We start from the raw sequence: 12,917 nt of genomic DNA on the forward strand, positions 1-12,917 counted from the left end.
TGTTTAAATTTTTTTTTGTGCCAATCACATTGAATCTCCCCTGCCCCCATCACACACATATCTAATGTTCATTTTTATTTCTTCTTCTGTGAATTTCCCATCTAGATCTTCTGCCACTTTGTGAAACTGGGCTGGCTGCTCATCCTTTTCCTACTGATTTGCAGGAGCTCTTCATACATTAAGAGGATTAATTTTTCTCCTGTCATAAATCTTGTAAATAGTGTATTGTTTTTTGTTTACTTTTTATTCTATTTTTAAAAAATATTTTTAGTTAATATTTCAAATATTTAGGATTGATGGACACCTATTTTTTTTTATATCACTGATTTGGCATTCATTCACATAATGCCATATACTCTTACTGAAGGTTTTATGCCTATGTCTTGCAACACTTTGTAGGAGATTAATAAAGAAACAGCTTCCTGTAGTAAAAAGGCATAAAAGAAGTATGACTTTAACATAATACTCCATCACTTTGAATTCGTGAAAATGGTTATAATAGTGTGTGCTCTGATGTTGCTCTGTTTTAAAGAAAGATTGAGTTCCTGGATATTAAGGTATATAGATTATATAGCAAGAAAAGCAATAAACAAAGATAAGGCATTATGATCAGTTCTTTTCAAAAAGGAATAAGTAGAGTACTTGAATTCTTAAATCACGAAGTTTTACCCAGGTTTTCTTTTTTCTTTTTTTTTTTAAAGATTTTATTTATTTATTTGAGAGAGAGAATGAGATAGAGAGCATGAGAGGGGGGAGGGTCAGAGAGAGAGGCAGACTCCCTGCTGAGCAGGGAGCCTGACGTGGGACTCGATCCTGGGACTCCAGGATCGTGACCTAAGCTGAAGGCAGTCGCTTAACCAACTGAGCCACCCAGGCACCCCATATCCAGGTTTTCTATAGAGACTATAATTGGTCATTTCTACAATCTCCTGCGTGGATTACCATAATGACTCCCTAAATGGTCCCTTTCTTTTTACTCAGGTTTCTTCAAATTTATCCTCCACACAGCAGCCAGAACCATCCTTTAGGTTGTGACTTCTGGTGCTCACAATTTTCCAATGGCTTCCCATTCTACATAGAACAAACCCTAAGTTCCTACCATGGTCCACACAGCCCAGGATCTGAGCCCTGCTGGCCTCTCTGACCTCATTTCCTGTCCCCTCGCCCCTTGTTCACTCTGCTGCACCAACATTGGCTTCCTTGCTCCTCCCTAAACATGTCGTGAGGCTTTCTATTCGCTGTTCCCTCTGCCCACAATGTTCTTTCCTCAGGGATTTGTGTGGTTTACTCTCTGAGCAGATCTGTGGAGGCACCAGGATCATGGTGAACACCTGTAATGTCACTTGGGAAAGGCTGAACCTCCTCCCGGGCAGGATAGTGGCAGCTACGTGGGTATCCTGATCTCTGGGTACTGTGCTCCTGGAAAACCATGTTCTCTCACTTTTTATGAAGTAAGCATAGGCAGCCTTGTACAAAAAAATCTGCTTGGGCTCCAGGTGGTCAATTTAGGTGCTGTTCGTAGCAGGTGCTGCGTACAGCGGTTGCTGGGAAAGTCAGATGTCTAATATTTGGAGAACTTGAGGCTGTGGGAAGTTGCAGCCTCTTCTTTGGAGGCAGGAGCAGGAAGAAGAAACTAGAACTGCTAGTTTTATGGAAAGTTGGAATCCAGTGAGTCATGCCCTCCAGGCTGAAGTCGGACCAATCCTAGCCAGCTCACTGCTAACTAATAACTTGCTCAAAGAGGCCTTCTGAGAACACCCTTCATGACTCAACATACCCTTACGATCCTCCTCTATTCTTCCTCACAGCACTATGCTCACTTGAACAGTCATTATTCATATGTCTACTATGTGTCTCCCATCATTAGAAGTTTAGATATATTGCTGTATTCCCAAGGCTTGGCACTCAGTAGGTGCTCAATGTTTGTGGAAAGGATGTTGATGGAATTCCATATATGCATTAATTTCTAAAACTGTTAACATTAGTGCTTTTAAAAAGTTCAAGAAAGAAAAAAAATAATGTATTCATATGAAGGGCTTTGAGGGATCAAAAAATAACAGAATATGGGCTCCAGGATAATCAGGTGGGAAAACACCAAAACTTTTAAACTAGGCTATCAATATCAACACACATTATAACAAATATTTGCTACCCTTTCCCATAAAAATTTGCAGCCAGCTTCCCCTTTACTGAACAATACTATACCGACAGCAATGTAACTATGGAATGAAGTGCTTTGGGTCACTGATTCTTGGCATTGGAAGGAACTATTGAGGCCACCTTTATTCACTGGAAGCATCTCTACTCATGGGCATTTCTTGAAATGGACCCAATTCCTCTTTTATTTAACAGCTCAATCCCCAGATTCTGTAAATGTTCCCCTAAGCCACAGTTCATACCCTGGACCTTCCATCATGCTACACCTTTAGTGCCCACACTTTCAGTGTGCGAGGGTCCCTCCTAAAAGGTGGCATGCAGAAGGAGGTACAGTATTGCCCTAGTGGCATATCTAGTTCTGAATACATTGGGCCTCCCGCATACCTCTCTGTGGATCCTCTCGGCTCATGCTGAGCACAAACAGAAATGTAAAGGGGAAAACACTCCATTTTATCCTCTACTCTCTACAACTACCACATACGACCAGTCACCAAATGTGTGTGGGTGTTTCCCCCTACCAAGCAGTTCTTCAATACTAGCTGGGTATCCCTATAATTCAATTCAGTTCTGATGCTATCTACCTAGAGTTAGCACAGACCCCACAGGTTCAGGGCTCCGTCCCACAAGACTGTCCCATCCCCTTCAGACATCAATCACAAGTCCAAGTTATTCCCCATCTTTCTGATAGCCCTACTATAAATCAGGATTCTCACAACCCCCTCCTCAGGTTTGATGAAATTGCTAGAGCAGCTCACAGAACTCAGGAAAACAGTTTACTTACCAGATTACTGATTTATTATAAAAGGATATAATTTAGGAATAGCCAAATGGAAGAGATGCATAAGGCAAGGTATGTGGGAAAGGGCATGGAACATCTATGCCCTCTCCAGGTACACCACCCTCCCAGCACATAGATGTGTTTGGCAATCTGGAAACTCTTTGAACCCCACACTTTTGAGATTTTTAGGGAGGCTTCATCATGTAGTTATGCTCAATCATTAACTCAATCTCCAGCCCTTCTCCCCTTTCCAGAAGATGGAGGGTAGGGCTGAAAGTTCTAAGTTTGTAATCATGGCTTGGTCTTTCTGGTGACCAGCCTCCATCCTGAAACTGTCCAGAGCCTATTGAGAGTATCCTCATGGGAGCAGAGACACTGCATCACCCAGGAAATCCCACGGGATTTAGGGACTTTGTGTCAGGAACCAGGGTCAAAGACCAAATATTAGGACAAAAGATGCACCTGGTGCTCTTATCTCTTAGGAAACTACAAGGTTTTTAGGAGCTCCATGCCAGGAACTGGGAGCAGAGACCAACAGATATATTTTCTATTATTTTGCAACAAGTAAAACCCAAACATTTATTCAATATAATCATTTACATGTACTCTTATCTGAGGACAGATTTTGCATATATCTCCATTGATTTCATCTTGTTGGTTTTAGCTCATTTTTCTGCCAAGGCTTTCCAGCATTCTTCTACCTACATGTTTACTGAAGAGATTTCAGTTATGGATTAAAAAATGTTGACTAAAAACAGGGTCACACACAAATCCTCTCAACCTCTCCACCTCTAACACAGAATGTTGACATCAGTTGTTCAATCACCACCATGTTGGCATAATCTGGTTTTAGTCAACATGTACCAACCCTTAGTGACCATCACTTTTGTGTTTTTGTTTTCACAACTAATATATTTAATTCTTTGGCCTGCAATTTTGCCAGGGATTGTCCATAAGCTTCAAGTTTTGTGGTTTTATTACCCACTTTTATCTCCTTTTAGAAAATGGGAATATTTGTCTCCTGTCAGTTGGCATTATCTTGCTTTCCATGAGCAATCAAAGATTACTACTTAGGGTCCTATGGTAACATCTGCATGCTACTTTAGTAACATGGGCCTTTAGACTTGGATTGAAAGCAACTGAGTATTGTCTTTCTAGATCTTTATTTTTCTTGGCACCCATTGTGCTGTAGCTAATTTATTAGGCTTTCAATATGTATAAGACTTTGTACTTAGTGCTGAGGGTGCAGTCGTGCACATGGGCTAAATAGAGAAGCCAGAAATGCATAGGAAATCGTCACAGAGTATAACAGTCCCTTAAGGGTGCTATGGAAGCCCACAGGGGAGGGAGTGGGTGAATCTGGGGCTAGAGGTGGTGGCACCTCATTAGATCTGCATTTTAGAAAGATGATGCTGGCCGTACTTGAGAAGTGGGCTTCTCAAACTGTAATGTTGCATAGAGTCACCTGGGAATTGACAAAAATGCAGATTGTGACTCACTGTGTCTGGAGAGGGGCCTGCAATTCTGCATCTACCCAGCTCCCTGGTGAAGCTGATGCTGGTGGTCCATGGATTACCCAATGGGGAGCATGCCTTTATAAAATGGATTAGAGAAAGAGAGAAAGAGCAGGTTGGAAGTCTGGTGGAGTGATCTGGGAGGCAAATGATGGTGGCAAAACTCAGGGACACTTGTTTCGCTCTTTGAAGCCTGGAGATTGATCTCTTTTGTGAGGAACTTGACTACTAAATGGGTATTGAGTATTTTCCTTTCATCTGTCAATAACTGTACAGGCAAAATTAAGGATAGAGGGAGGGAGCTCGACTCCAGTCTTAGTTCTTAGTAACTGGCCTCACTTTAAGCCCAACCGAGGCCTCAGTTATCTCATCTGTAAAACAGAAGATTGGTTGTTATGGGCTGAATTGAACCATAAAATTCATATGTTGGTGTCCTAAACCCCTGGACATCAGAATATGACCTTATTTGGAAATAGGGTGATAGCAGATGTAATTAGTTAAGTTGAGGTCATACTAGAATAGGATGGGCCCCTAATCCAATTGACTGGTGTTCTTATAGAAAGGGGAAATTTATACACAGACACATATGCAGGGAGACTGCCATGTGAATTTTAGAGTTATGCTGCCATGAGGCACAAGACTACCAGAAGCCGGGAGAGAGACCTGGAAGCTCTCCTTCTGGGACAGCTGCAGAGGGGGCACGACTCTACCAACACCTTGATTTCAGACTTCTAGCCCCCAGAACTGTGAGACAATACATTTCTGTATTGTCTAAGCCACCCAGTTTGTGGAGCTTTGACACAGCAGCCCTAGCAAATTAATACACTGGTTTACACCATGAAGATCACGTTCAGGTCTGACATACTATTCCATCGTCTCCACATATCCTGCAGAAAATCTGAACTAAATGTGGTTATACAGGAAGATTTCTGTTTTCCATCCATTATTCATTTGTGATTTTTCTTTTTAGAGACTTCATTTTTTTTTTTTTTTTGGCTTTCACTTATGTTTCTTTTTTTTTTTTAAACTCAAAAAACATTTTTTTCCATTTAAATAAGTATTTAGAACACATTGAGCAAGGCGACATTTATTCGTCTTCTCGTCTTCCGGCATGGGGTCTGTTGGTGGTTCCTCCACTGTGGCCCTGCGGCTCTCTGAGCCGGCATTACTCTCACAGGCCCCTTCCTCAGCTGTACTGTTCACCCCCTCCTGCCCGCTCTCCTTGTCCTCAGGAGTAGATGTGCTTTCTGTAGCTTCTTCAAGGCGTGTCTCCTCTGTCCCCATCGGGATTCTCTTGTCGTCTTTCTTCTCCTTGGTCTTCCTTGCAGCTTGCTCTTCCTCAGGAACCATGCTGCTTTGACCAAGTTCAGCTTGCTCTGCTGCCTCTTTCTCCCTTTCCTTCTGCCTTTTTCGAGGCTGTTCCTCTGCCTGTGCCATTTCAGCCGCAGTTTTTTCCATATCCACTCCGACTTTCAAACCACACAAATTTTTAAGTCCACTGTTCAATGAATCTGTGCTTTCCAGGAATTTCCTCTTCTTTTCCTGGTGTTGCTCCTCTATTTGAAAAGTTCAGCTTCTAGTTTTCACTGATGAACCATTAAGGACTGGACCTGTCGTTTGAGGACTTGCAATCTAGCTGTTGTGACAACTGACTGAACGTCTGGCACCACCCTCTCACTAAGAATTTCACTGATGAGGCGGTGGTTTCTCTGGAAACGGGTGGTGGCCTTATGCGTCACTGAAAAGCCATCATCAGGATCATTTGGATTTGAGCAGGCTGAACACTCATGTAAGGTTCTCCTTTTTCCATGTGAGACTCTCTGTTGACTTTCTTTCTCTAAAGCAGCTTCTGCATGACTTTTTGCATTTATGTAAGCAAGGTATGAGGAGGGGGGGATTATGATAGGCCTTCATAGATTCATTGTACTCTCTCTTTTCTGCTTCATATTCATTTAAATATTCTTGTTTTTCTTCATCAGTGAGATCTCGTCACATGCCACCAATAATCTTGCCAATCTCCCACAACTTTAGATCGGGGTTGGAAGATTTTACTTGGTCCCAGACCTTTCTGCTGCACCTCATGTAGGCCATCAGTGGCTCATCTGGTGGTTTTGGGGGTTTTGGAATCATAATACCAGAAGATGCCATGACCTGACTGTTGGTGCCCGGGTTCCCTCCCAGCCTCTGGTTGTTGCAGGCGAGATGACTATATGGATTGTATCCCATAAACCCTGGTGGGCATTTGTGTTGCAGGAGCTGGAGTGGGAGGTGGGGCATAGATGGTCTTTTTGACATTTTGGAAGATTAAGTTCTCAGTTCCTTAAGAATGAATCTGAGACACCATGGGCAGAAAAAGCCTCACTTATGTTTCTTAAATAGATATTTTACTAATGGACTCAACAGATTCAACCCAAAGAAAAAGCCCTCTTGAGGCTCAGGTTGAAAGGGATAGATGCAACACAACTAAAATGCTTCAGAGATAGATTCTGGGACATGCGTGACATGATAGTGGTGGGTCTGTCCTTACCTCAGCAACAAAAACCCTTTTGAGAATCATTTATTTTTGAACCATACAGAAATATTTTAGCAAAGCATATTAATGGTCCTATGTCATTCCAGCAACAGTAACATCAAACCCATAGAAAACAGAAACAAAGCAACCTATCTCGATATTTTTTTAAACTTTTTTTTTTACAGTTATCATAGAAGAAACAGAACTGTGTCTTTTATTTCACAATTTATGTATCTAATCTAATGTACTCTTTTATTTCTTGGATTCTGAAATTTAAAGAATAGAGAGAAAAAAGAAAAGGCACAGTTTTATAAGACAAAGGGAATTTTTCCCTATTTAAAAGGACAAGAACCCTCCCCCAGCAACCCCTTTAGGAGCATTAGGCTCTGATACTTCTGGAAAAAGGAAAGGATTTGGAATGAAAGGGGCTAAACAAAGAACCCCAGAGGGGAATGGAATTCGTGGAATAGTAATGTCCTCTTCTGGGTAGGAGGAGAACTGAGCAGAGCATCCAAACTGATCCTAGTACTTCCCTTGCCAAACATGGGCATTTGGTAGGAGATCTTATTATTACAATTATGATTATTACAAGATTATATCAGAGTGTCTTGTTCTCTCATCTACAAAACAGAGGTAGACTGCCTCCCAGACATAGAATATAAAAAGGATGGCAAGCATTCCATAGAATGAGATTTGATTTTTTTTATTAAATGTCTTGTATCCCTGGAAAGATATGCTTCAATAATAATAGCAGAACCACTGACTGAGCATGCTGAATATACTACTAGGCACTGGAAAGGGGTTTTGCATACTTTTTTCTCATTTGGTCCTCAGAACAACCCTACTAGATACATGTATTTTAGCCTTACTTGAGAGATGGTAGAATCTGAGGCCAGAGATATTAATTAACTTTTTCGATGTTGAAAGGCCAAGAAGGCACAGAGCCAGGATTCAAATTCACATCTCTCAGCTCTGTAGGGATCCCAGATGCAGGACTCATGGGCTGCAAAGCTCACTGCTGTGCCAGGACAGACACTATTAATTGATTATAGCACTCACTTTGGAATTTCTCTGGGCTGACAATACTGATGGTAGAGAGTTAAACCAATTTGCTAATTAGCCTGTGCTCCCTAACAGTGGTCCCGATGGCCTCATCTTCAGAGATTCTGATTCAGTAGGTCTTGGGTTGGACCCCAGATCTTTATTTTAAGGATTTTCTAGATGTTTCTGATGACAGCCAGGTATGATATCCACTACTTTCTGCACCTATGTTCTGTGAGGCCAGGTCTTTTCTGTTTGTCTATTTGTTTTGTCTGTGGGTTTCTGAAATAAACGCAAAAGCTATGGCAATAATCTTGGGTGGGAGAGGCACCTATTGACTGCTGCTACTTATAGAATGACTACTTCATGAAAGGCAGGTCTAGTGCCTTCTTTTTCTTTTGTGAACCACCAAAACGCTGGAAGGGAGACCTTGTCATACCCTTCTGTGCCAAGTACCCGGTGAATTTTAGAGATACCTGAGTGTCCTCCCTCAAATATGACTGTGATGAGCTTGAAGGGAAGAAAGACCCTTTAGCTATGCTCCAAGAAGGCCCTGCTTGGAGGAGTATAGAATATAAATAAGAATAAGTGAAAATCTTATAATTTATGATTCATTATTAATCCCACTCCTTTAATTCATAACAAATTAACTAACACTGTTCCCCTCCCCCCCCAAAAATTACTACATGTAGTAGATTACAAACGTGATGAAAAGCAGCAGCAATACCCCATTAATGGTTATAAATGTCTCAAGGCTTATATTCCTCATCTATTTGGAGAATCTGCCTACGTAATTAAAGAGTAAGGAGAATTAAAAAGATGAAAAATATCAGGAAAACAGGGTGCCTGGAAGTTATCAACACTATTTTACTTCTACTGTTACTTCTTAATGGCTTAATTTTCCATGGACAACATTTTAAAAATGTAAATTTCTAGATTAAAGAAAAAAGCCCCAGACTTCATTATCTTCCCAGCAAAACAGGTATTTGTCAAACAGTAAACTTACATCTTTGGCTTCTCCACAAGGTACCGAAAGTGTTTACTTCCAATGATTTTCACCACTGTCTCAGGCATTGCTTCTGATTCACAGGGAGTCTCCCAAACAGAAGGCATGCTTCTTCTCAAAGCCCTTTCAAATCCTTGGGTTGGAAAATAAGTAAATCTTTCTTCCTCTTGATTTCCCATTAGTCAGTTTAGCATCCTTGTCAATATTAACAAAAATAATAGCAGGACCAAGTGCTTTACCTATCTTATCTCACTTGACATTCCTAATAAAGGCATGAGTAAGATATTCTTAATTACTATTATCATACTTGTCTTACAGTTGAGGGAACAGGCATAAGGTAGTTATGTAATTTACTCAGTAGCATAGAATCAGTAATGAGCAGAATTGGGAATCCCACTCAAGAGGTCTGCAAAAACAGGTCTACTGAGCCATTTGGAAACTCTACCTTCTTGATAGCAGATGGGATTCTTGTGAGGTCAGAGAGGAAACCAGGGCTTTAGTGGGTTATATGAAGATCTTATGTTCAGCTCTCATGCTCAGTTTCCCTTCTTACAAAACTGGGATAATTCCAGTTCTACTTTCTGGGATTTAGGGTGAATCCAATAAGATAATGCATCTGAAGGAGTGCTGTACATAGGAAAGAGGGATTTTTGTTGTTATTGTTGGTGTGTGTTTCTGCAATAATCTGGTGAATCTGAAGTTGAGATCCTGTATTAGATAAATACTGGGTGTTTATACAGGTCTGATGCCAAGGGCAACTTAGAAGTTCTATAAACCTGGCCCCAGGCTGATCACTCTCTTTCAGAGACACTCACAGACTGAAAGCTCTTCAGAGATCATTCTAATCCAAATGCTGGATTTACAGATTGGTAAACCAAGACCCAGAGAGGGTGTATCATTTGACCAAACTCAACAAAGCGAGTGTGACTAGACCCGTTTCTAGTGCTCAGGTCTGAGGTAGACCAGCGCTTTTCCCAGGACCCCAGCTTCACTTGGTGTGTGGTCTGCATGAAAGAAAGACCTGCTCTGAGAGGGTAGCCCTATCCAGCGGGACCTGCAGCCTCTTTGAGGCTGTCTGGAAACTTCAAGGACCACAGTTTGTGACTGTGGGGGTCCCCTTTCTGCCCAGCAGCTGTACGTCAGTCCTGAGCCCTTTCCTGGGATAGAACAGAGGGGTTGGCCTTACCGCTGAGGCGGTGTTTCTCCACCCGGGCAGCTCAGGGTTACTCCGTCTGTTTTCTCCCCAGGATCGAGACCCTCGGCGACCTGCAGGGAGCAGGGCGGGCGATAGGAGCCCAGGAGTCAAGCCAATCACAGGGCCCGACTCGTGGGGCTGCTCCTTCCCGGGTCGCCAAGGACGCAGAGGCTGTTGCTGGGCGGGGACCAAGTTTCCATTCCCCGGAGGGTGGCTGGGGCCTCCTCCGCGGGGCGCCTGAGAGCTCCTGCAGACAGGGAAGAGTATCTGTTCTCAAATCTGTGCTTTGGAGCTTCTCCAAGATCTGTGAGCATTTTTCTTGAAGCTCATCTCGCTCACCTGTGTAGTCACGCTTGTCCCGCTCTTTCCCTTAAGCTTCATTTTTCCTTGGTGAAATTGGCAGGTAATTGGAATCTTGTACTTGTCCCTTCAAATCCAGGCCCTTCCACTGTATGGCTTTGGATAAATCCCTTCTTTCCTCTGAGGTTCAATTTCCTTATCTGTAAAATGAGGAAAAGTAGTAACACAGACGTAAAGGTAAATCGGCGATGAAATTAAATAAGAGTATAAAAAATTAATTTTATGGCAGATCCCTCATTTGAGCCAGACAACTGTCCTTACCTTATAAGTTAACAATTACCAGTAACATAATTTTATTTATTTTTTAAAGATTTTTATTTATTTATTCGAGAAAGAGAGAGAGAATGTCAGAGGCTGAGGGAGAAGCAGGCTCCCTGCCGAGCAGGGAGCTGGATGGGGGACTCAATCCCAGGACCCTAGGATCATGACCTTAAGCAGACACTTAACCGACTGAACCACTCAGGCGCCCCTATATTTTAAAATTAAAAATAAATAGGGCTTGGGGTGTTGAGTAATTACCCAAGACCCCACTGAAGCAATTGACAGAGCCTAGATTTGAAAATATATATTCCTACACCTCCCAAATTTCCAGAAAATTTTTGTTATGTTTAAAGACTTCAGCAAACATGGGTAAAGACACTTTAAATTGACTCCAAAGTGGTGCTACTGTTTCCAGCTGCAGCAGCCCCAGCATCCATATTGCCTGCCTCCCACCCTCTGGCTCCACTGTGCTTTGTGGTTCTATATCATCTACTGGCACATGCAGTGTGGAGATACACTCAGCTACCCTCTAGGGCTCACTCTCTAGTGAGCAAGACACACAGGCACATTCTGTGCTATACAAAGTACCTCAGAGTAGAGGAAAGAGAGCAGCTCCCTATTTACTCTTCCAGCCCAGCTTCACAGGTCAGTCCTCCCAAGGCACAATTCTGATAAGCCCCCTCAAACCCAAGGTCTCAAAGGACTCCCACCAGTCAAAGAGGTTGTCCATGGTTTCAAAGTCTTCTATGACCTATCCTCAGGTTAGCTCTCTAGTTTGATCTCCCACTACTTCTCCCAGGCTTGCTATATTCCATCCCACCCAGTTTACCGACTGGCTTGAATCTGTCTCTTATTTTTCTGCTTCTGTGCCTTTTTCATTCTGTTCTCTCTGTACAGGACCCTTCTGTTTATTCACTGTGTCAGCCTGCAATCCATTCTTTAAGTTTCATCTCAAATGGTCAAGAGTATGCACTTGGGAATCAGATACCTTAGGTTCAAATCCTAGCTGTGCTAGTTCAAAGGGATCTTTGGCAAATCACTTAAAGTCTTTGTGCCTTAGCTTCCCTCTTCTATAAAACGAGGATGACTTTTTGTGAAGATTAATTGAGTTATATAAGTAAGGTACTTAGAACAATGGCTGACACATAATGAGCAATATTAATGTTTGCTATCATCATTATTATAATTATCTGTCCAGAAGCCAAGTCAGATCCCAGAAGCTGAAAATGGTTTCTCCGTTCTCTGTATAGTTCGTGGTTTCTCTCTTTTATAAAATGTATCTTTCTTTGCCTGATACTATGGCTATTTGTTTGCACTGGTTTCCATACCTTCCTGGACTATGCTTGCGGTAGGCTGAATAATGGCCCCCCAGACATCCATGTCCTAATCCTTAAAAACCTGTCAATTTTATCTTCTGTGGCAAAAAGGACTTTGAAGATGTGAGTAAGTTAAGAATCTTGAGGTGGGGATTACTCTGGATTATCCAGGTGGGTCTTAAATATAATTGCAAGTGTCCTTAGAAGAGGGAGGCAGAGGGATATTTGACTACAGAAGAGGAAGGAGGAGATGTGACCATGAAAGCAAGAGGTTGGAATGATTTAAAGAAGGGGTTTGGGCCAAGAAATGCAGGTGGCCTCCAGAAGCTAGAAAAAGACTCCAGAAGAAACCAGACCCGGCTAACTCCTTGACTTTAGCCCAGTGAGACTGATTTTGGGCATCTGGATTCTAAAACTCTAAGAGACTAAAGTTGTATTGTCATGACCTGCCAAGTTTGTGATAATTGATGATAGCAGCCATAGGAAACAAATGCAATGCTATTGAAGGACCCACTTCTTTAAAGAACTGATCTCACTCTGTGGCTTATGTAGGCCAAACAGAGTTCTTATTGAAGACCAATGTACAGGTGTTGGATGACAAAGAGGCCTTCTATCTGTTGGGGTCACTAAAGTGTGAGGATAAGGTATTGAGGCTGTTGGCAGATATTTATGTCAATACATAAATATCTTTTCAGCAGATGAGATGGAAGCCAGATCAGAGCTGAAAATGGAACCAGTGTGGGAAGGGGATGAGAGCAAAGAGCCTGGATCCAGCTA

At 42.2% G+C, this 12,917-nt stretch overlaps 1 protein-coding gene and 1 pseudogene across 1 annotated transcript in view; both read right to left on the reverse strand.

Annotated features, from left to right (window-relative positions):
- Positions 1-9,115, reverse strand: part of C4H1orf87 (chromosome 4 C1orf87 homolog) — a 78,295-nt gene extending 69,180 nt beyond the window's left edge. The window contains exon 1 of the mRNA XM_081816864.1: positions 9,009-9,115. Within this exon, the coding sequence (XP_081672990.1) occupies positions 9,009-9,115 (107 nt within the window). The remainder of the gene's footprint in view (positions 1-9,008) is intronic.
- Positions 339-7,512, reverse strand: LOC145721021 (SWI/SNF-related matrix-associated actin-dependent regulator of chromatin subfamily E member 1 pseudogene; annotated as a pseudogene).
- Positions 9,116-12,917: the final 3,802 nt, after the last annotated feature.

The sequence above is a fragment of the Leptonychotes weddellii genome, chromosome 4, assembly GCF_054177405.1.
Source record: "Leptonychotes weddellii isolate Sample4059 chromosome 4, ASM5417740v2, whole genome shotgun sequence".
Classification (NCBI taxonomy): domain Eukaryota; kingdom Metazoa; phylum Chordata; class Mammalia; order Carnivora; family Phocidae; genus Leptonychotes; species Leptonychotes weddellii.